The sequence below is a fragment of the Catharus ustulatus genome, chromosome 13 (genome assembly GCF_009819885.2).
Source record: "Catharus ustulatus isolate bCatUst1 chromosome 13, bCatUst1.pri.v2, whole genome shotgun sequence".
Lineage (NCBI taxonomy): Eukaryota > Metazoa > Chordata > Aves > Passeriformes > Turdidae > Catharus > Catharus ustulatus.
The window spans coordinates 21,087,739-21,112,062 of NC_046233.1; the positions used below are offsets into that span (position 1 = coordinate 21,087,739).

The 24,324-nt window shown below is 44.1% G+C and overlaps 1 protein-coding gene across 2 annotated transcripts in view; it reads left to right on the forward strand.

Annotated features, from left to right (window-relative positions):
- The first annotated feature begins 1,508 nt into the window (after positions 1-1,508).
- NUP210 (nucleoporin 210) overlaps positions 1,509-24,324 on the forward strand; it is a 50,143-nt gene continuing 27,327 nt past the window's right edge. For both annotated transcript variants that reach the window (XR_004419273.1, XM_033071437.1), the window contains exons 1-15: positions 1,509-1,704; positions 8,885-9,021; positions 9,784-9,915; positions 11,344-11,440; positions 12,932-13,082; positions 13,341-13,473; positions 14,201-14,359; positions 14,832-14,900; positions 15,191-15,297; positions 16,325-16,465; positions 17,635-17,772; positions 20,763-20,918; positions 22,224-22,422; positions 22,982-23,127; positions 24,020-24,241. Coding sequence is in view for 1 of the 2 variants with exons in the window: in XM_033071437.1 (XP_032927328.1) it covers positions 1,553-1,704; positions 8,885-9,021; positions 9,784-9,915; positions 11,344-11,440; positions 12,932-13,082; positions 13,341-13,473; positions 14,201-14,359; positions 14,832-14,900; positions 15,191-15,297; positions 16,325-16,465; positions 17,635-17,772; positions 20,763-20,918; positions 22,224-22,422; positions 22,982-23,127; positions 24,020-24,241 (2,139 nt within the window). In the remaining variant the exon portion in view is untranslated. The remainder of the gene's footprint in view (positions 1,705-8,884; positions 9,022-9,783; positions 9,916-11,343; positions 11,441-12,931; positions 13,083-13,340; positions 13,474-14,200; positions 14,360-14,831; positions 14,901-15,190; positions 15,298-16,324; positions 16,466-17,634; positions 17,773-20,762; positions 20,919-22,223; positions 22,423-22,981; positions 23,128-24,019; positions 24,242-24,324) is intronic.

Sequence of the window (24,324 nt, forward strand, 5' to 3'; positions counted from 1 at the left end):
TCCCTAATATCCTAGTCTTTACTGAACTAACCTTCCTAACATGCCTACAAAGAAAGGTTCCAACTTCCCTGAGAAGAAAAGTAAAGAAAATAAACAACCCTCAGTATTTTGGGGAGCAGTTTAAAGTGCAAAGGCTTGATCTGCCAACACCTTTAACATCACATATCTTTCTAGTCCCAGCTCCTATTGACTTAAAATTGCAGCAGCACAGTTCAGCTCTTCTCTAAATAAGACCACAAAATTTCATGATGTGCAATCAGAAAATGAGTAATACACACAGAGAAGCTGCAGGGAGAAGTGAACTGTCCAGCAGCACACATTCCTCTGGGATAGAAAGTGGAACAGTATTGCTGAGGTACTGATAAATAAAACACGAGCTGAATAAATAGTGCAAAAAGTGCTCCTAGATAAAGAAAATGCCCTGTATATCTTTACTTATTTAGAATAAATGACGATAACTTTGTAATATCACCTAAATTAGACCTGGGTAAACTCTTAGGTGGTGTCCCTGGACAGCAGCGGATCTTCTGGGCAGGATTTAACAATCTTTACTCCAAGACGTTTGCGTCCTTCCTCAAATCCATTCTCCTGATACGTGCATGTACCATGGATAGGCAGATCTTCCACACGTGGAATATCTCTCATACAAGGAAAGGCTGGCACAACTGGAATTTTCCAGTCTGGAGAAGCTTTGGGGTGACCTAATTGTGGCCTTTCAGTACCTTAAGGGGCTGACATAAAAGATGGGGAGAGATTATTTACAAGGATCTGCGGTGATAGGAAAAGGGAGAATGGCTTCAAAGTGAAAGAGAGGTGTTTGAGATTAGGTATTAAAAAGGAGTTCTTCCCTGGGAGGGTGGGCAGGCCCTGGCACAGGGTGCCCAGAGCAGCTGTGGCTGCCCCTGGATCCCTGTTAGTGTCCAAGGCCACGCTGGACATTGGGGCTTGGAGCAGCCTGGGACAGTGGGAGGTGTCCCTGGCCACGGCAGGGGTGGCTAGTCGGTGATTTAAGGTCCCTTCCAATCCAAACCCTTCTGAGGTGCTATGAAAATGAATGAACTGTAGCTTAGCATAGTTGTTAGCACCAGTGTACCTGGGGAACATGAAGGGAGCCAGGAATGGCACCTGGTTTGTTCCAGCACTGCTGCGGCAGCAGGACCAGGGCAGTGACCGTCCCCATGTGCTGGGCTCGGGGGAAGCCACGCTTCGAATCCTGTGTTCAGTTTTGGTACCCCACGACATACCAGACACTGAGGTGCTGGAGCCTGAGCGGGGAAGGGTCTGGAGCACGACTCCAATGAAGGGCTCGGGGTTAACAGCTCGGACAAAAGACGGTTTTTCAAACAGCCAGCGCCTCGCTGTTGGCGCCGCTGGAGTTCCCCGAGGGAGGGCGGTGCGGCCCCGGGGGGCGGAGGGAGGTCCTGCCCCCGGGCTGTCCTGCCCTCTGCTGCCCTGCCCTGCCCTGCCGCGGCCCCAGGCCCGGCCCCGGCCCCGGCCCCAGCGCGGCTCCCACCGCCCTTTCGCGCCCCGCACGGGCCCGCCCGCGCGCAGCATGGCTCCCCCTGCGCCCGGAGCGCTGCCTCTCCTCATCCTCCTGCACCTCGCCGCCTCCTCCAAGCTCAACACCCCCAAGGTGCTGCTCCCATTCACCCGCGGCACCCGCGTCAACTTTACGCTAGAGGCCAGCGAGGGCTGCTACCGATGGTGAGTGTAGGTGCCGCCGCCCTTTGTCCCCCCTGCCGGCACCTGCGGCGGCTCCTCGGCCCGCGGCGGGGCCTGACGGCTCCGAGGCAGCCGGGCCCTCTCTTACCGCTTTCACGTCGCTGCGGTGGGGTGTGGGCGGCCGAGCCGTGCGGGAGCAGACACGGAGATAATAGTTAAGGGGAAAGGTTGTTTATTTTGTGCAGTGGGGGTTAAACTCGCTGGAGAGGGACAATGTCTCAGGCCGGGCCCTGAGCAGAAGGTCCCTGCTTGTAAAGGAAGCTTCCCGCCCTGGCTCCGTGCCCGACATGTGCCTCATACCCCGTATGCACCCAGCTACGCACCCCACACGTCCACCTGCTTCTCCTTGCACCCCACGCCCCCAGCTGCTTCTCTCGGTACGCTACACGCGCATTCCACCAGCTTCTCACGTACCGTGCCCGCTCTGCCTGCTCACTCCCCTGTGTGCCCACCCTGGTGCCGCGCACTCCCGTAGTGCACCCCCGCACACCGCCACAGCCCCACTGTGCGGGGATGGCCCCGGAATGCTGCTGCTGGGGAAATGCCCCTGCTCTTGTGTAGTCAGTGATGAAGGTCCTGACAGCTTTGAGCTCAGGGTATGGACATAAAGGAGTCGTAACTCAGTCGGGGGCCTCTCACTGCTGCTGTTAGTGTAGGTAACAGCACCCTTAATATTTCACCTGGGGACAGTGAAGTTTTAAAAGTGAAAGCTCTCCCGGTTTTCTCGGCCTTGAGCACGTGGGATGTACTCCAAGAACTTCTGGCTGGGACCTCCCTTCCTGCCGCGCACATGGGGGAGGACTGGGCAGTGCTGAACAGTGGGACTGAAGGCAAGTCCCACAGCGTGTGCAAATTTAGAAAGCTCACAGTAGTCTTCATGTTAAACAAATGTTGCCAACTCCTTGTCCTTTCTCGAGCTCCAAAACGGTAACTTAATCAGTAATGAGCAGGAAGTACCCACCTGAAAAAGAAGCAGAACGAGGTGTGTTTAGGATGATACTTCCATATGTGCTAGATGGATGCCTGGAGCAGTTTTCAGTTAGTGTTTTGTGTCTGGCAGTTACTGAAATACGTCTTAAAGGGTTATATTTTCGTTCTGCAAGTTTGTTTGCTTCGTTGGTGTACATTTCTCATCTTTGGGCTGAGTACAAACCTTTGGTCTGTGGCAATTTACATATTTGAGGATGCTTATGCAGAAGAGCAGTAATTAATTTTATCCAGATGTAAACGAAATGAAACTTACTGGATGAGCTGCTTGTGGTCATGTAATTTAATTTTTAATGAACCTATTTAGTGAAAGTCTTATAGCTGTGGGTTTTTTCCTCTTTTCTTATTCTAATGTTTGAAGGTTACTGAGTCTTTGAATGGATTTGGTTTGTGAGGTAAAGTACATTGCATAAAGCTAAAACCCAAAATTCATGAAAACACTAGTAAAATCTGAAAGTGTAGACTCTCCTGTTTGCCAGTGAGCTGTTAGGTGATGTTGAGCTGGCTGCAGCCATTCCTGCACATGCCAGGTGCTATCCAGCTATCAGAAGCATGGAGATCTTTGCTAATCTCACTGAAGTCTACAAATGAAAATATGTAAGATCGTTCTCCAGAGAAATGCCAGATTTGATCCACGTTCATACCTCTAATGGAGGTGATTTTTGTGCACTTCAGAGCATGTTCTGTTGGTGCTGTTTGCCGGTGTGCAATGACTCATATCCCTCATGCTTCAACATCCTTTTCCATCCTCTCCCTCTACCCTTCAGAGGAGAATTTTGGTTGAGAATTAAGGAAACCACACCTCATTCACCTTCTGTGTGCCATCATTTTCTGTGTCAGGATTGCAAATGGGCATTTACTCACTTCTGCTTTTGCAAGGCCTGGCAAGGGTTTACAGCCTGTGGGTTGTAAAACCCAATGTGTGCTCAGCAAACCGTCCAGAGGAAGCAGGAGCTGTGGGTGTGTGACTGAGGAGAGGCAGCAATTGCATCTGGGGCTCTCTTCCTCTGCACTCCTGTCCCCGCAGGCCTGGAACCGGGGGATTTATAAAGAAATGGATCTGGAGGAGCAGCACCACAGCCACTTGTTGACAGGTTTCCTGTACTTCCTGTCAGAAGGAGCTGGTACTGGAGAGGGGCTGTTGAACTGAGCAAGTACCAAATGCAATGGCTGTAGAAGGAGTGAGTCTTCCTCACATTTGAGAAATGACGGGTGTGTTTGCATGCATGAAAGCAGGGATTTGAATGTTAATGGTCAGGTTCAGGCCCTCTGTGTCTGGAGAGGGAACTGGGAGTATGTAATATGAGAGATGGTGGGGTTAGAAGTGGCCTATGAGAGCTGTTGTGGTTGTACAGCAGCATCTGATAGCAGATGACACCTTTCGAAGGCCTGCATTACTGATCTCAGACATTCAGAATTCGAAGACAAATGTTCAATTTCCTGAAAATCTGTAGCATGTTGTGACCTTATTTTTTCCCAGTTTCCCTTTCAGCCTTCAAGTTTACCTCTGGAAGTAGGATATTTTCAAACTGATTGTAGTGATGTCTGAGAATTCCACTGATTCAGAGGGAGAAGGTCAAGTTCTATCATCATCCCAGCAGATTGGGAGCAGTGATAAAGTTATAAGCATGACTCTAAAGTATTTTCTAATTTTCAAGATGCTTATGCCTTCTGGAGTTTGGGTTGCCTTTATGTTAAAATTAGTTTTTGGGAAAAGCTTTGTTTTCAAAGCACACAGTATTTCCATCTGTGAATATTGTACGTGATACTATCTTCAGATATAAAACACAGTCTGTGCAGATATATTTAGCATTTATGTTGCATCTGTATTTGTGTTTTAATTACCTTAATCCAGAAATTACACCTGAAAGAATGAAGGCATTCAGAAGCAGAATGTTCTCCTTGAAACTTGTCATACCATAATAACATTTTTCAGGGGAGGAGGGGAACACACACAAAAAAAACATTTCCCCCCAAGGTACACAGCATGGCTGGGTATTTGTAGCAGAAATTATCTGCAGTGTACAACTATATTTACATATTTCATTATTTCATGGAGTGTAGAATTGAGATACATGGTGAGAGCTGGTGGAAATGAAGAGGAGTTTATTGCCGCTTTAGTGAAAGGTTTGTGTGTGCTACTGAAGCCCTCACTGAGGAAGTTGTATGGAGGTGATTGCCATGGGAGAGGAGCTGGTGGCAGAGTGGTGAAGGGAGAGATGCAGTGGCCGAGTGGTGTTGGAGCTGTGAAATGCACAGGTACTTCCAGAGAGCCCAAACCCAATGCACAGTGCTGCTGTCGCAGTAGTTGACTGGCAAAGCTCATTTTCTAGCTCCTTACTTTGTCATGGTTTTGTTGTAAATTGATTTTACTTTTCCATGGGATGTATGTGGTGGCTTGTGTGCTGTCAAAAATCTGTATCAGTAGTTTTGTTCACTGACATCTGTTGCTTTGCTCTAAGACCAGTAGTCTCATCCCTGGTGATCTGAGGGTTGTCTTGTCCTGGATCACCTGTTTTACCACAGCTCTAAAAAAACCTGACTCTCACTGAATAATGTTTTGTGTGAGATACTGTTCCATATTATGAAGTGACATCTTAAATAATGTTTGTTTTTCCCCCTCAGCTTCTCACCTGCTCTGCATTTCCCTCTTGTAAGTCATTGCAGTACGCAGCACGATGTTCTCACTCTCCTGGGCTCACTTGGCTGTGCTTTCCCAGCAAGGCTGCCAGCTCTTGGAAGTGCCAGCACAAGCTCAGAGTTGGTTCGATGTGTCCTTGTTGGTAAAGTGAGAGTGGCTGTGCTGGCTGTGGCTCAGGTGTGTGTGTTACCTGAGAGTATTGGCTCAGAACCAGAGCAGTCTGTAGCAGAGGTGTTCTGACAGAGCCCAGGAGGCACAAGAAATGTTATTTCTATTAGCTGATATGTCAATGTCAGTAGAAGTTTACTGTTGAAAAAAGCTTTGTCGCAGTCTGAGCATCACCTGCCTGCTGAGGCAGACAGAAGGATTAGAGACTTGTTGATTTTGAGCAACTTTCATTGCTGAGCACCCATGAAATAAACGTTTAAGACTTTTGCTCAGTTTTTAGTCCCAAGAGTGACTATATAACGTTCCTAGTGTATTGGTCAGTCCAATCTTCCCAAACTCTTGGAAACTTTTACTACCCGGTTTCCCTTTGACTACATTATCTGCCCAAAATACCTGACAAAATTCTGAAAGATCAGATCAACTGACAGTTGTGGTACAGCTGCACTGAGGTGGATTTTTGCTGACTCAGCTGAGTTCAGTTTGAAAAGCTGGCAGAGCAGTGTGAAACACTAGAGCAATAATAATCAACAGAACTGCTAGGGAGAGAAACAGGAATAGGTGCCTGATCTTTGAACCAACTGATAAATAAATGAAGTATAATCTAGTGAGCGATTGACATGCGGTGTTACAGAACAGTCCATAAAGAATGCAGGCCTGGGTTTGGGTAGATGTGTGGATGCAATCTTGGCACATGGCTCTGTCTCCCTTCTGTAGAGGGGATGGAAATTGTGCATGAGACAGAGATTGACAAGAGGGCTGGCAGCCTCTGCCAGTGCCATTCATTCCTCAGTATGTAGGATTTTACTCTGAGGGAAATATGAATTGGGGACTTTAGTGAGCTTTTTTTGCTTTCTCTCCTCACTCTTCTGTCAAGTGCTTGCTCCCTGTCTTGCTGTTTCTTACAGGCGCTGGCACGGGATCCAGAGCTAGTGCCAGAAATGCTTCCCATTGCTGGCTTCTCAGGATCTAATTTTGCCCTCTGACAAGCCCAGCTCTCAATGTCACACACTACTGAAGAGTTGCTGTCGTTGGCAGAGGATATAGATTGCAGTTTTTCTCATTTAAAGCTGAAGTTTCTTTCTCTTGCCCATCTAGGACCCAGTAGTGGTTGCAGAGTAGTTCAGCTGTGATCCCCAGTTTGGCTGATTAATGCCTTTGCCTGTCTGCCTTTGCTTGGCTCTGCATCCAGGTAGCTTGAATGTGCTTTTGATATTGCTGAATGACAAAGGGTCATCAAATACTTCCTATGTTCTGCTGGAAAAAACACTAGTCATGCAGATTGTTTTTAAATATAAATCCATAGGAAACCAAGCCTCAGAAAGGCCCACTTGAGTAAAATTTGTATTAAAAAAAGACATTCAGCTGATACTCTGCCTCTTAAACTACTGCTAGAAGCCAAATAGTGTCTAATTGCTTTTTCTCTATTGCTCTTATCTGTAAAAGCTTGAAAGTTCCTTTAAATTTGTGGAATGTGTGTAAGTTTACAGTTAAAATTTTATTTTTGTTGTCTTTGTTCCTCTCTTTTTCTAGTCGGAAAAGTATCAGGTAATTAGATTCAGTTTTACAGCACTGCTATTAGTGCAAACCACAGTGGTTTTGTATTACAATTCAGATATTAAAAGAACAAATACATACCACAGTGAAACCCCTGTTGTGTTGTAAACACATTCAATTCCAGACTGCAGGGATGCAAAACCGTCAAATTAATAGCAAAAAATCTAATGGCAGAGAATATTAAGCAGTGTAAAGAACTAAATAAAAGTCAATTTCCTGCATATGTTACTTATTTAAAAAATATCTACATGCAGACTAAGTCAAATGCACAAGCTTAGCTTCAAAAACAGCCAGCCAAGTACAGGAAAAAGCCTTACTTGCTGTGAATGTTAATGTTGTTTAAAGAAACCTGCTAAATGTTGGAAAACTGTTTCCTGAGAATGACAGAACAACAGGAAAATAACTAATTACTCACTTTTAATAGCTAAAAAATATTTTCGTTTCATGTGCTACTAATAGAGAAAAAGCATATTATTTTAGAAACAGTGTAAACCCTGCTATAAAAAATGTGCATATATTTGTGTACATTGTTTAAGTATATACAATTGATATAAGCAAACAATTTTCAGGTTTAAGCTGCTAATTGGTGTTTAAATTGCCTATTGCATACTGCTGTGGGCTTTTTTTTCCTTGATCAGATAAAATATTTTGAAATTCTGGATCAGCAGTTGGTACTGTTGTTTCAAAATCGTCTAAAACTACTCCTTATGTAAGCAAAGTACTGTTGGGAGCTTAAGGTTCAAAAGGGGATTTGCAGTTTTTTTGCAGTGGCTAGAAGCGGAGGTCCATGCTCACCTGCGCTGCAGCTGTTACCTCTCAGATAATTGAGTGTGGTGTGATGTGTTATCTTTAAATACAGTTTTAGTTAAGGAGAAACTTAGTTTTTTGCTGGTGTGGATTTGTTGGTTGTGCCAGTAAGAGAAGGAAGTGCAACCTCTCTCTGGGGATTCAGGCATATGTGGCATTGCTGTTTGGAGCTCCCATCCTGCTCCTTGCTGGGTTAGAGAATTCCCCCCCCATCCCAGGTAGGTATTTTTGTACATCCTTCAGAAAAAAAGTCCAAACCCGTCCAGCTTCCCCATCTTTACCAGGAGGGATCCAGTCCCATCTTTAGATTGCATTTACCAGATAGCACAGCGTTTTCATCGAAGCTGCTCTCATAATCCGGAGAAGCAATTTGCAAGCAGCACTGTCACCCATCAGTGCTTGCTTTCATTGTTTTAGTCCTTCAAAGGGCCGTTGTGAGCTGGTCCCGGGCACACAGCAGGGTTGTTTGGCACTGGGTTCTGTCCCTGCCCAGCTTCGGGCTGTGAGTGCGGTTGGGGAGGAGCAACTGGGACTAGCTCTGGCACAGGCTGGTGGTCCAGGGGGATTGGCAAGGGCTTTGATGCTGGATCATTGCACTGGCTCTGCAGTTAGCCTGCAGATGTGTATTGCTGCTATCTCAGATTTGCTTTCAACAGGCTTGGTTTTTAATAACTCTTGAACTTCTGTTGTTGTTTTTTCTTGACGTTATTGGCACTCTGGAAGGGAGACCTGGGCTCCACTCTGTAATGCCCTGGTCCGCTCCATGCGTTTAAGGGCAGGTTGTTTGATGCCGTGATGGAGAGAACGCTGAGCTTGCCTGCCTTGCCTCTGGCCAGGGCTTGCTGCATCCTCAGCCCATGCTGGCCTTGGCTGGGGTCCTCAAGGAGGTGCTGACATCCAGCTCTTCCCAAAGTCAGTTGCAGCACGCCTCAGGTGAATTGCTTGTGTGGCTGTGAAGGCAGAGCAGTGAGCTGTGTGCTGACAGCACCCTACTGCACCCCGCAGGTCCTCCACGCGGCCGGAGGTGGCGAGCATCGAGCCGCTGGGGCAGGATGGCTGCCGCTGCTCGCAGAGAGCTCTGGTCCAGGCGCGCTCCTCGCAGCCCATGCGCCTCACTGCCATCATCTCCGCGGAGGATACACGTGAGTCTGAGCCAACCTCCGCTGCTCCTGGGCATCCTACCCTCCTCATGCAGCCTTGCAGAGATCTAGACCCACATAGATCCATTTCAGTTCCTATGCACAGTCATTTTAGACTTCCTGTGGGTGTGGGTTTTAGCTTCTCTGCCTCAGATAATTATTTTAATGATCTACCCAGGAAAAAGGTAATTCTTAAACTCCCTACCCCCAAATCCACAAATAGAGGGGGTGACCGAAATATAAAAAAGTATTTAATAAATAAAAATGACTAATGCAAATTCAGATACTTTGCATTTGAAAATGCTGGAAGTTTCTGTTTGTCATACAGTATACCTGGTTAGTTTTTATAGTAACAGAGAGGCAAAACCAGATGGCCAGTTAAATGCCGTGCAGTCGCTAACTGAAGGAGTTGATGGAGATTTATTGTCTGTGGATAAAGTTATTAATTTCTCTGAGACATGAGAGCACTGTAGCAACTCTGCATAAGCTCTCCCAGACAACACCTGAGCCTGTCAGTGTAGATGGAAATCAGAGTTTCTGCAGATCTGTTCTGCAGTTCAGTGAGCAAGGGAATTGATTCACTTGCTTTCTGATCCACCATTTGACCATGAGTTTCTTCATCAAGGTCACGACCAAGTTTCAGTTCCTTCAGTGTCAGTGTCTTGCGTCACTGGCTAAATTTGAGGTGCATCTTGACTTATGGTTGTTCTTGATGAGCACATCCAGTGTTGTGATTTCTTGTGCTCTTTCTGATGTCTCTTCAAGTGACTGGACAAGTGCTTCGCTGTGATGCCATCGTTGATTTAATTCATGGTATTCAAGTTGTGTCCACAACAAGAGAGCTCTACCTTGAGGATTCACCACTGGAGCTCAAAATTCATGCTTTGGATTCAGAAGGTAAGAGATCTGTTTGTAGTAGATTAAATATATAATGAAAGTTTTATCTGATACATGCACTGGCTTTATTTGTCATACAGTTGATGATTTGAAGAATTCTAAGGAGATTTTCTGGTTAATACCCTGTGAAGTTGTTAGTTCTTTTTTCTTTTTTTCTTTTGAGCTGAGGTAGTCTAAAGAATGTAGCAAAAGGAAGTTCTTGTTACCAATCAGGTATTCAACAGGAAGTTCAGAGGTGATGTTTGAGACCAGCCACCTGTTGCTCAACCTGTTAATTACTACACAAACACTCACTTTTGGGAGGCACTTTTTAGGCTCATAAGAGTCAGTGCATTTGGACTGAATGCATTATTATTTAATAGGAGCAGAAAACTTCTACTTTTTGTAGTCCATAGCATCAGAAAAAGAGCCATGATCTGGTGACAGTTACGTGCTTTAGGCAATTGAGTTTCATGTACACATAACACTCCGAGCAAGGGATCAAGGGAATAATGTGTCAAGCAGCTGGAAAAATGTTGGATTAATTGTTTTGGGTATTTACTGAGCCCATTCCACCTGTGTGTGTAAACCATGAATGCCAGGTGAAGTATGGTGATTTGTTAGCAATGAAAAGTACAGTAATTTCACGATTACAAGCCGCACCTGATTATAAGCCGCAGGTCTGGGTGTCAGCAACGTTTCATTCTTTGTCCGTATATAAGCCGCACCGGATTATTAGCCGCACTTTTCGTTCGCAGTGAGGATCCACGTGCAACTTTTACAAAGTTGCCAATTAGTAACAGAATCACGTGATCACGGGGTTTACTGGCTCGGCCCTGCTTGGGGCGGCCGTCAGGGAGCGGCCCCGGACCCGCTCGCCACTGCCGCCGGGAGGCAGGGAAGCGGCGTGCCTGGCTGGTGCTGCCAGGAAGACGGAGAGGGACTTGCCCGGCCGGTGCCACCAGGAAGAGGGAGAGGGGCGGGCCCGGCTGGCGCCGCCAGGAAGAGGGATAGGGGCATGCCCGGCTGGCGCCGCTGGGAAGAGGGAGAGGGGTGTGCCCGGCCGGTGCTGTTGCCGTGCCCCCCGGGCCAGGCGGGCTCTGCCTCGGCCCGGGGCTACTGCTGGCTCGGACTTCCAGGTTGGGAAATTTCCAAAATTTCTTCATATATTAGCCTCTCCTGAATGTAAGCCGCACTTCTGGTTTGGGAGCAAAATTTTAGTCAAAATTATGTGGCTTATAATTGTGAAATCACTGTAAATGTCTTTTTATTCCGTGTGGATTACTGGTTTCATGGCTTGGTGTTTGTGCAAACTCAAGGGTGCTTCGTTGTTCTTCTTGTAGGGATAAAATAGAGAGATTTCCCAGAGAAATAAGTCATGGTTTATATTCCAGGAAGATGCTATGCTTGTTCTCTACTTTTGTTTTAATCTGGTCGATTGATTTGTAGGCAACACTTTCAGCACTTTGGCAGGGTTGGTGTTTGACTGGACAGTGGTGAAGGACCCGGAGGCTGGTGGCTTCTCAGACTCCCACAATGCTCTACGGTAAAGTATTTGGTCTCAAAAGTCTGTTCAGTCTGATGTGTAAAAATACTTCCCCACATCTAGGCAGTTTACTGAACTGATGCCTAAAATTATAACGTTAAGGGTCAGTTATTTCAGGTTGGGTTTTTTTAAGTGTCTACATACTTGACAGCCTGGGCACTTTGGTGTCTGTTTAGTTTACCTGATAGTGTTAGTGAGCAGCTCCGGTAGCTCTGATGCAGTAATTAGAAATAAACAGATGGGGTTGTTGATCTTGCTGAAACATCTCATCCAAGAGGAAGATCTATCAGTAAGATTCTTACCTCAGTATTTCAGCAGAGTTTTATTTTTAGCTTTTTAAGGAAAAAAAGTCTCCCATTTCAAAAAAGAGCTCTCTCAACCTGAAGTATTTCAGGAGTCAGTGAACACTTAGTTCTGGTGTTGAAATAGGATGATTCCGTGTGGGGAAACCAGTTCTACAAAGCCGAAAGGTTAACAACCAATTTCCATCCTCAAACCGATACTCCAGATACACTACAAGTGGAGTGGGGGGAGCAAGCAAAACCTTGCTGCTGGGCAAACACAAACTGATTTTGCAGCCTTAGAGAAGCAGCTTTAGCTGGGGAAAGCCTGTTAAACCCATAGTACACCTGAAGCTGCAGGTACAAGTGAGAGCCAGAATGAATGACTTCATGGGACTGGATATCCCAAGTCCTGAAACATGCACAGCTTTTTCTTTCAGTGTAAGTATTTGCTGATGTCATTTTGACCAAAGTAATATTGATATACTGTTAGCATGACTGTGATAGCATAAAAATGTTCTACAGCTGGTACAGCTTTGCAAAATAAATCATAAATTGTCATGGATGTGTTAATAGCCATAATTGTTCTCCATATGGCTCTACTGGTTTTACTGTGGAAGTGCACATGAAGCCAAGCAGATGATGTGCATACAGAAGGTGACACCCTGTAAAACATGCTCCTCTTTCCAAAATTTCCTGTCATTTGCCCATTCGTGGCAAATTCCTTCCCTCTCTTTTGCCACTTTTCACTGAAGTTTCCAACAGTTACTACAAGTCTTCTGCTTGTAGTGATGATTTTAATTGTCAGTTATTAGGTACGTCCTGGCTTTTTGAGAGACGTCAGAGTTACATTCTGGCTTTGTTGAGCTGTTGCTTCTATAAACATAAGCTTTGGGTCTTGCACATCAGTTCTTCTACAGTACAGAGAGTTTTTGCAGTCTCAGCTACTGAACAAACTGGAGGGGTCATTGTAGTCAACATGTACAGTCTTCTGATAGCTCATGAGCAATCTTCAGACAAACTTATCTGTCACAGAAATTAGCTGCAGATACCTCAGAAAATGAGTAAAATTTGGATGTCTGGTCCCAGGCAAACATCTTAAATTGGCTTGAAAATGGAAGTGGCTGGGAACAGATGTTGGTGGTGTTCCTCTGTGAGTTTGCAAAGATTGTTTAACAATTTTGTATTCACTTTTTGATTCACCTTTCAGTATACTTAAGTTCTTAGAATCCACTTACATCCCACCTTCCTATATATTGGAAATGGAAAAAGTTGCCAAGCAAGGAGATACTATTCTGGTGTCTGGAATGAAAACAGGGAGTTCTAAATTAAAGGCAAGACTTCAGGAAAGCATCTATAAGGTAAGATTTCTGAATATCAGGGGGGAAGATGGCATTCTGAATGCCTGAATGAGCTTCTGTTTCAAGTTTTTCTGTATTTTCCAAAATGATCTTCATACAGACGTGGTTATTTTCTTCATTCTTGCACAACGAAAGTAAAGAGCCAATTACAGCAAATAATGTTTTTCACTTCTAGGTTCTAAGTTCCTGTTGCATGGTCTGTTTCAGAAAATGAGCTGCTTTTAATATGGTTGCTTTTCTTTCCCCTTCTATCAACAGGATGTACACCCTGCAGAAGTCAGATTACTTATTTTGGAAAACATAATTTTAAATCCAGTATATGACATTTATCTTCTGGTAGGAACATCAATTCAGTACAGAGTTCAGAAACTGAGGCAAGGGAAGATCACGGGTTTGTTCTGTTCTTGTTTATTTTTGTTTTTTAATGCTTTGTGTGAATTTTTAACTGCTGAGAAATTTTTAATTGTGTTTAAACTACTTTGTTAATATTTAATATTGTTTTCGTAGGGCACGCAGTGATACAGCTATTTAGTTCTTTCAGTGAAAAAAAATTGTGACTGTTAAGAATATACTCTAACAGATTTGTCAAGGATGTAAAAGACAACGGTAATTTAAAATAGGAGCTAACACTTTTTAGATGTTGACAGTCACTAAGGAACTGACTTACTTTCGTACTTAAATCAAATTTAGATTAGTAAGTTTTCTAACAGAAAATGTTTTATTGGGAAATGGATTTGCTCCACAAAGTGAAACCTTTTAAAATGTGGGCTAGCTGGCTTTATGCCCATTACAAAATGCAGTGCCTTGAGTGTTCTCTCCTCTCTCCTTTTTTCCCTTTTGTCTTGTTTTTTTTTTTAAGCTGGAAATCAGTTGAGTGCTAGGTCTAAGTAGTGAGATGATATTAACTGGGAATTTCAGTTTCACAAACATTAAATTTGCCAAGAAGCTTTTTGTGTGCATATTGATGTGATGACTGAAGTGCTATTTTTACAAGACACTAAATATACAGATTTATTATGTACACTAGGCATCAATAAAAAATGATCAGCAATAATTAGCAGGAGCCGAACACTGCCACACCTGCTTTTATTGTTTCATTTGTTCTGTTTCACCTCCAGAGATAGCAATGCCATCAGACCAGTATGAGCTGCAGCTTCAGAACAACATCCTCCATCCCAAGGGAGATTCCTCCCGGCCAGTTGCCAAGCTGGACCAGGCAACGTCCATTGTGACTGCATTGCAGCAGGGCCAAACCAACCTCATCCTGGTGCACAAGAGTATCCTTCCTCAGGAATGCTGCTCCAGCCACCACTCTGTGGCAGGAGACAAGCTTTCCACTCTTTGCAGCTCAGGAAGATGGAGTTATCTTCATTTGTACCAAGAGCCTGGAAATCAGGAGTAGTGGTGGAGCCATGGAAAGCGGCACTGCTGTGAATTCAGTCTCAGCAGATATGTCTGATGCCTTGGAGTGTTTTAACAAATTAGATTGGCAAAAGATCGCTTAAGTCTTGTCTGTTCCCCTCAGTCACTGTAGAAATGTGATGGGGCTTTATTTAATCTTTATATTTCAATCATTACATTCTCTAGTGAGATCTCTCCAAAGTGCTCACTGTCTTGCAGTGAAGTGTAGATAATGTTTTTTTGCAGTGTACAATTAGCTTTAAAATAGCTGAAGAGGTATGAGGAGTCCCAGGAAAATGTAGATCTTGGCTTGTACTGAACCTGTGTGTTCCTTGACTGAGCCCTCAGGCATCCGCATGCAGGGGGTGTCAAGGCTTCCCAACAGCACTATCTATGTGGTACCTCCAGCATATTTGGGTTGGTATTGCTGCAGTCTTCCTCATTGCTTAATGCAGTTTGTGGCCTTGTTTCTGGGATTTTCGTGCTTATCTCCATGCTTCTGTTTAGTGTTGGTTTTCACAGAAAAGTAATTTTATTCATAAAAGCAGCTCAACGTCAAATAGGTTTTATGTATTTTCTTTTATTTCTGTAGTCAGCAGTTAAAAATAATTTTCATCTGCAGAGTGTGGGCACCAGAAGCAAAATGCTTTTCTCCATTAGATAAAGAGGCTGTTGGTTTGTGCTGTTCAATATTTCCTGTTTTGCAGGATTTACGGTTCATCTAGGTGACAGATGGGTCCTGGAAACTGGCAGACTTTATGAAATTACAATTGACGTGTATGATAAATCAAGTAATAAGGTGTATTTGTCTGATGTAAGTTGAAATGCTTAGATACTTTTCAGTGACTGTTTCCTAAATCCTGACTTGCTTTAGAACTATTTGAGTGGTTTTTTATTTACATTGAGACAGGACAGTGCGAAGCATGTTGGTTCTTGCCCTTTCATTTTCCCATTTGTTTTGTTGTTGTTACTTTTTAAAAATAAAACACTCTGGGTGATTCATGTGAAATTATTGGAATCTTAAGTGCTATAGAAAAAAAATGGAAATTGGATAACTTCTGGTTAGAAGGTCAGGTTAGATGAGGCTTGGAGCAACCTTAAATCATCCAGTTCCCCCCTGCCATGGGCAGGGACACCTTCCACTGTCCCAGGCTGCTCCAAGCCCCAATGTCCAACTTGGCCTTGGACACTTCCAGGGATCCAGGGTCACCCACAGCTGCTCTGGGCACCCTGTGCCAGGGCCTGCGCATCCTCACAGGGAAGAGCTTTTTCCTAAATTCTATGTACTAAGTACCAGATATGTACAGTTCTTAAAAAACTACAAAGAAAACTAGATTTAAATAGTTTCATTGCAACAAGAAAAAATTTATTAAATTATTGCTTTTCACAGTATTGGAGCTATGGGAATGTTATTTTATTTGCCCAGAATTGTTTTTTGATATACAGATCTGAGTTTCAGCTGGAGCTCAGTAGTGTGCTGTTGAGGCAGTATATTCACATGTTCTTCTGTGTTGAAGAAGGAAGAAAATTTAAAAATACTGTAAAATATGAATTATTTATTGGTATAAATATGGGTACTTTCATGTTAAATAGCATGTTGCTGATCATTAAAAAAAAACTAAAAAAGAAAAACTTGCTGTGGAGTTAATGTTGTGTCCAAAGGTAAAATCTTACTGAAAGACTGAAACTTCTGTAGGGAAAGTTCTAATCAGTTTCAACAATGTGTCTTTGAATCATGTTATTGCACAGTGGTTTGCTCACTGACTTGTATGTTCATGGCTTTCTGTCCTGTATTGATGTCAGTTACCTGGGGCAAATTCTATTTCATGTCTTGGTTTTAGAACATCAGAATTACTACACAGCTGTCCAAAGAATACTTTGAGGTACTGCAGTCCTCTCTGAATGGATCTTATCATCATGTGATGGCAGTAAAGGCGGGTCAGACCATGATTGATGCTGCACTGACGTCAGTAGTTGATCAGGTGTGTCTTTGTGAAAACTCCTCTGCTTCACTGATAGGCCTAAAAATAATGGAGCTGTGTAGTAATGACTTCCTAGCAAAAGGAAACCTAAGAATTGCCTGAGTCTGAGCTGTCTTTGTTTGAGCAGATTAAGAACCAAATTGTAAAATCCTTTCTTTATGAAAACTGGCATGGAGTCAACAGACGATTTGCTTAAATAAAGACTGTGGATTTTGCTCCCAAGCATATGGCAAACTCCTGTTAAGGCAGTGGTGCACAGCACTGATTTCTTTTCTCATGGCAGATCCTTGTGCTGGGCAAGGGGCCTCTCAGGCTGAGGGAATTTTACACTTTATTGTGGTAGGATCATCACTCTCATACCCTGGCCTTGTTCTGCAGTCAGTTACATTGGGGAAGTTTACTATCAATTGGTAAGTGACCTTAAACTCTGGAATGACAATCTGCCAAATGTATCAGCCTGCACATTTCTCCAAATTAATATTCATTAAATTTCTGCTGGTTGGGCAGGCTGCTGAATGTGTGGCTAACTAGGGCATGTGGTGTGGAAGTGAGTTGCTTTTGCTTGAAAATTCAACACTTCAACCCATTTGCTATGAGATCATTTGAGTGACTCCTTGAGCAGGATTTAGTAGCTCCTTGAATGCGATAAATCACGGTCATTCTCTGTGTCAGATGTTCTATTCAGTGGAAGGGCATCCCCTGAGAGCTGTTTTTCCCTCAGAACTGCAGTAGCAGTATGTTGTGGCAGTGCAGTGGCAGCAGAGCTGTGAAGGCCAGCGTTTTGGGGGCTGAGCAATGGGTCTTTCAGGCTGAATTTTGTACACAGTGGGATGAGCAAAGAGTAAATATAGGTGTCGAGCCTCCAGACAGGTTCTCCAAATGAGGTCTCAAAATAGGAGCAATTGAAAGACGGTATTTCTTCTTACTGTTTGCCTTTCAAATTAATGTTGGCACCTGGATCTTCACAGCAGTAGTACTCATTTAATACAGTGGCACACCTTGCTGCCAGGAGCTGTTTGCTCGCAAGGAACTCTGTTAATAAGTTATCCTAAATAGTTTTCCTTCCTCTCTGAGGTGTTTTCAAGGACTTGTCTGTACATAAGGACTAAGCACTGGCTCTGGGAAACTCTGTGATGCCATTTATGACACTGTGCTTTTGCGCTTTGCAGGATGGAGGTGTTCATACCTTACCAGTTCCAGTGCGAAACCAGCAGGATGTGGAGATCTATGTTCCTGTATTTCTTTTACCCAGCATTCTAATGTTTCCGTGGCAGCCAAAAGCAGGAGTCTACCAGTACACCATCCAGGTATGCCAAAGAAGTACCCAGCTGCAGTGAGTGTTGCTCAGGCAGGCACACTGAGGCCTGACACCGCTGAGGTAGGGTTGGCTTTGGATACTTCATGGATAGTGGCATCCAAAATGGAATTTGGAGGAACTTCGTGGAACATTAGTTACAGGAATTAATACACAGTTTAAAAAAAAACTGCCAAGAAACCAACAAACATAAAAATCCCACTAAGTTCTACCTATCGTCTTCCTCTCTCCCTCACACATGCACAATGTAGCTGTGCCTGGAGTGGTTTGGAATTCCAGGAAGCATCCTATATCAAAAGCTCCACAGCAATCATTAGAAGCTACCCTTTGCTGGCAAGGATCAGAAATATGAATGGGAGTGTGAAGTGACTGCAAAAAGGGCATGACAAGATGAATTAGCAGCACTTCGCCAGCCTTGGACATCAGTATTCTTCACTGGCCACACACCTTGTGTTCCTAATACAAAGTTCCAGAGAGGCAAAGACCACAGCTCATTTACAGAAGAGATGATTACGGTATTCCTTAGGTGTGTTGTAGCTGCCAAGCTGTCAGTTATTCCTTATGCTTCATGAAACAAATGGCATGTGTTGCAGTATCTCCAGTCTAAGTAAGGAAAAGAAAGTTGTGCAGACTCTTATCCTAGGCCAGTGATACTCAGATCCTGCACGAAGTGTTGTATGCACAGTTCCTACCTCTCCCTTTTAGCATAAAATAGTGCTCAGTTTTGGATCTGTCTTAAGTAAACCATATCCAAATAGACAGCAGGACACTTGGTGCCAGGCTCTTCTCTCAGGTAACAAGGGACAGGATGAGAGGGAACAGCCTCACAGTTAGATTGGGTATTAGACAAAATTTCTTCACAGAAAGTTGTCAAGCACTGGCATAGGCTGCCCAGGGCAGTGATGGAGTCACTATCCCTGGAAGTGCTCAGAAATCGTGGGGGCATGGCACCTGAGCATGTGGTTCAGTGGTTGACTTGTTGATCTCGGAGATCTTTTCCTCTTACTGATTGATTCAGTGACTCCATGGAGAGAATCAGTGTCATAGGGGTTAAACTACATTCTCCAGTGTAAATCTAAAGGCAACTCCATTGAGTTAAGCCCTGCATCTCTACTTGTCTGTTCTGTGGGATTACAGTAATTTCACGACCATAAGGCGCACTGGACTATAAGGTGCACTTTTTTTTGCAGCGAGGATCCGTGCCACGTGCAACAAAGTAACGAAGTAGTAATGCCTCCCTGCCTGCGCTGCTCCCAGTGCCTGGGGCCGCCCAGGGCCGCCCCCTCGGCGCTACTCGGCGCTCCCACGGCGCTGCCCCCCCCTCGCGGCTGGCAGATTTCGCAACTTTGTCCATTATATAAGGCGCACCAGACTATAAGGCACACTTCCGGCTTCGGGCCAAAATTTTAGTCAAAAAGGTGCGCCTTATAGACGTGAAATTACTGTAGTTTGGTTTTCTTCATGCTATTCCTGGCCACACCAGCAGAGTGTGGTAAAAATTCTTAGTATAAATGTGCATTTTCAGTATTTCATCATAATTCTGCTGGAGTTTTCCCAGTAAGGGAAAGGAAATGTGGTTTTGTTTCCTACCTCTCTCACAGTTCTATTCTTGCCTTGCCTTATCTTGCATATATAATGAAGTATCTCACTAGAAAACATTCCTTCAAGGTACTGCAATAATTGTGTTGCTATTCTTACTTTAGTCTGATTTTTTTCTATAAAAACATAGAAACTTTTCTTCTCCCAAGATTTAGCTTTTGCTGAAACTGAGACCCTTCTTCTGGTCTCTCCATGCCACAATACCAGTGGTAGTCAACAGCGCACACACAGCTCAACTGTTCCTGCCTCTCCATCAGAGTTGCCTCCCACTCATATCAGGCAGGCTGTTTCAAATAGGTGAATTAAGTTTTTCTGAAAATAAATTGAAAGAGGTTTTTGGATCTAGCCAAATTCTGTGTATAGCTGAAGCAATTCCCTCCAGATGGTATCAGAATGCTTGGCAGGTTTTCCTTTGTCAGCTGTCTGGTTTGTTAGGGCTTGCTTTGTTCATATTTGTGCTAATGAGATGGTTTTTGTTGCCTCCCTTCAGTTCATTCATGGGAGGTGCAATGCCAGGTGTTACAGTCGGAGCACATGCAGGTTCCTGGGGAAGGCATCACTCACAGGTAGCAGTGTGGTGCTCCCTGCCAGGCTGTGGGTAATGACCAGGCTGCAGGAGAAGCTGCTTTACCCTTCTCTGACTAACTGCCAGAGAGAGAAAATGTAGTGTGGTGTCCGGGGTTTATGGCAAGGACATAAGACTTCATACAGTTATTAAGAGTTGGGTATTTAGTTTTATGTTTTCTGCTCATCTCCCTGTTTTAACTAAAATTCCCTTACAAATCTGCTGAATTCTTGCATTCTTTTAGCCTTTCTCACCACATCCCATGCATCTCCTGTAGCACACCACTACCTATTTATTCATTTGTCCTTCTGTAATCAGGCTGTGCATGTGCTCAGAGGAAGGAAGAAGTGAAATGACCATCCTCTTAGTTTTTTTTTTATTCTCCTGGTAAAAATTACTGGCTAAGCTCCCACATAATTTAGATTTGTTTGTTTTCCACACTGTCCCTCTAGACAAGATTTATGACCTTATTCATTTTAAATTATGAAATAGGTTAAAGGAAATGCTGAAGAATTAAAGAAATTGAAACAATATACATAAAAAAATTGCTTCAGTGTTCACTCGTGTTTTACTCTGATGGAACTTCTGACATTTATTTTGGTGTGTGAAAATGAATGAAGAGTAGCAATCTTCTCATCTCTCTCTTTCTTATTTCTCTTGCTTATTAAGTTCTGAGGTGTTATTTTATTTGTATGTCCCATTCTCAGTGCATTCTTGGTTTTAATGCAAGAATCCAAAGGCAAGATACCCAAAGCTGTGAAATGTGAGAACCATGGCCTTGGTTAGAAGTTTGAAAGATGTTTCCCTCTGTATTTCAGGCTCAGGGTGGAAGTGGCAACTTCAGCTGGTCCTCTTCTAACCAGGCAGTAGCCACAGTGACAGTCAAAGGTGTAATGATCACTGGGAGTGATGCTGGGGTCAGCATTATTCAGGCATTTGACGTTCGGAATCCGTTGCATTATGGAGAAATGAAGGTAAGAGATTTATTTTGCAGTGATTGTTCTTAAATATGGCTTTTTGAAACAGCTAAGGAGCTGAGAATGCCGTAGGCATTCCCCTTCCACTTCCTGCCCTGTGGCAGGTTAAGTGATTAATTTCAGTTTGTGCTTTAGGGAATCAAACGCTGTGCAGAGCATTAACTTGACACCCATTTTTGCCCCTTCTTTATTTCCTTGGTAAGTCTTTTTCCTTGTTGGAAGTTTTAAGTGCAAGAAGGAAATAGTAATTGACTCCTGGCCTGGCCATCTAAGCAGACAAGCCAAACTAAAAATTCATTCTGTAGGGTGATAGGTGGGTGGTCTCCCTTGATATCAAAGAGTGATAGTTGTTATCAGGATATTCAGGGAAATTTCTGTCTGAAGAAGTAACTGAAGTGAGCACAGTGCTGCAGACTGATACCTAAGCTGGCCAAGAAAAAAACCCAGTATTTTAGGAAAATGAGAAGAGAATGGCAATGAAAAATGTAGTTCCCAAGGGGGATTTTGTGTTGTCTCTGCAGACCATCCCCTGTGTTTTGGTCATAGTGGTCAGTGTGTGGTATGGAGTGAGGAGAATTCCCAATCAGTATATCTGGTGACCCCAAAGGGAGGGGTGTGACAGGAATTAACATCTGTTTAGAATTGAGCTTGCACACTTGCTCTGAAATAATTCTCTGAACAACCCAGGATGCTGCTTTTTAGCAGTGCAACAGTTACCAGCTGGAGACACAGGAATGAAAGTTTTTTTCAGCTAAAACTTCTTATCCTCAAACATAAGTCAAAGCCTGAAGACAGAAAGAAACCTTCTGTCCATGTGAGCTTTCAGAGCAGTGTGTTGCACAATCTGAATAGGTTATTTTTTAATACCTTTGTTCCTATGTTAGGACCCGCTTTCTTTGTTGGACAGCTCTTCAGAGTTCTGTTTACTGACGTCAGTGAACAAGTTTTTAGTAGTAGTAATTTTAGGAGTAGTTCATCTACACAGATTACAGCTTTAACTCTGTACCATACGGTTTGGTATCCTGAAGCCAGTTGCAGAGGATTTAAATAGCTAAGATACTGCAAATAAAAGCTTTGATCACAGTGATTGTGGTCAGTCTGTGGTGGATTCTTTAACGGATGCTAAACCTCTCCTAGCTGGTGATGACATCTCCTGGAGATAGCACACAGCTCAAAGTCCACACTTCAAAGTCTATGAAGAAGAGAGAATTACAGGAGGAGCAGTAAAAGGAAGGCCCACCAAGCCACTGTGGGCTTGGGCTGAACGCTGACACGTAGTTGTCCTTCTTCCTCCTTCCGCAGGTGTATGTGAGCCAGCCCAGTGCCATGGAGTTCACTTCCTGCCAGGTGGAAGCACATGTGGGGCAGGTGCTGGAGCTGCCCCTGAGGATCAGTGGCTGGACCAGTGTGGATGGGGGCGAGCTGGTCCCCCTGAGCGACTGCTCACACCTGGAGCTCATGGTGGAGCTGGAGAACCCTGGCGTGTTCAGCCCACTTGAAGGTCCTTTAGCTCCCTCTCTGGTTGGGAAGTTAAATTGGTGACAGGTGTTACCAAGTGTTGCCTCTCCCTTAAATCACAGATTCATGGCTCTCTACTGTATCCCCACAGAAGTGCCAAGCTTCAGAGGGGATGGGATCTGAGTAGTAGTATTTTGAGGGTATGTTTGCATTTTTACGCAGAATAGTTTGGGTTGGAGAGACCTTAAAAGCTCATTCAGTCCCGCCTCTGCCATGGCAGGAACACCTCCCACTGTCCCAGACTGCTCTAAGCCCTGTCCGACCTGGCTTTGAACACTTTGAGGGATCTAGGGGCAGCCACAGCTTCGCTGTGCCAGAGCCCTACCACACTCCCACCGAAGAATTCTTTTCCAGTATCCCAGCTGAACCTTCCCTCTTTCAGTTTGAAGCCATCCCCCCTTGTCCTGTCCCTACGTGTCCTTGTAAAAAGTTCTCACCATCTTTCTGGTAGGCTCCCTTCAAACAGCTGTGTTGAATTTGATGCACATGCCTGGGCATTTCTTTCCAAATAATCTCTTTACTGTTTTAAATTTATCTTACAGGAAGGCTTAAGCCAACTGCTGATTTCTGCAGTGGAGTGAGAGTGAAGGCTGAATTTCAGGGGTACACCAGGCTGGTGGTTTTGTACACCCACGGGCACGTGCGCCTCAGTGCCAGCATTGTCATTGCTGCTTATTTCCCACTGAGAGTGAGTCCACTTCCTCTGCTCCTGGGCAGTCCATCTCTGAAACACCTACACATGACAGGGAGCAGGTTATGGAAGGAGTAGGTTTGAAAAACCCAGGTGGGTGGGTTTACATTCCGCCACTGGCTGGTTTAGTGAAGAATATAAAAAGGAAGCTGAGTCCAGGGTCAGTAGATGGAAGTACAGAAGAGGCTGCTTTGTTACCTCATCTGCAGAGGTAACTGACTGCAGGCTGAAGTCTGGATATTTGACCATAGCTTTCCCCCAATATGGAAAAAAACATCAGTGCAAATCTTACAAATTTGTGGTTATAATGATGTAATATGATGCTGTGAAACACAATCTGGAAATGGTTTTTGTATAGTAAATGTCGGGTTAATTGCTCTATGATGAACAGCACAGGCTGTCCCAGGGATGCACATCAGTGCATAATTTGTTAGAGAGGTTTGAAGTAAAACTTGTGTAGGAGAATAATTATATACACAGAACTCTTCTGGAGAGAGCACTGTGAAGTGAAAGTACAATTTGATATTATTTAATTTATTTTAAATACTGCTTTAAAAGTGTAGCAGAATACTATCTCAGAAGAATATATTAAGGGTCTCCCTTTTGCTATAATTCTTCATATAAGAGATGTGATTAGAATGCAGCTAAAACTTTTCTTTGCATCCATAGCTTCCTTTGAATCTAATTCAGCTGGCCAGAATCCTTGTGGATTTTGATGCAGCTCTGGTTTTCACCAAGTATGCTGACAAACCACTGCATGGGAGAAATCACAGCCTTATCCAAGTAACCAGTACAGCTGTTCCATTCAGAAGGAAGTTTATTTTGCAGAGCACAACCAAACTATGTAAATAGATGATGAATTTTTAATGTGTTAATAAATTGATTACAGGCTATCGATCCACCATCTGTTGCTTTAGTGACTTTGGGTTCCTCTAAGGATATTTTGTTTGAAGGAGGACCGAGGCCATGGGTCCAAGAACCTTCCAAATTCTTCAGGAATGTCGCTGCTGAGGATCCAGAAAGCATTGCCCTCTCTTTACTTGAACCTCCCACATCTCGAAACAACAACCAGCACTGGGTTAGGGTGCTGTGCAGGAGCCTGGGAGAGCAGGTAAGTACCAGAAGGGCTCGGTGTTGCCCTCCATCAGGCACTGAGAACTGGCTCCAGACAGATTTATGGGGCCATATACCTAT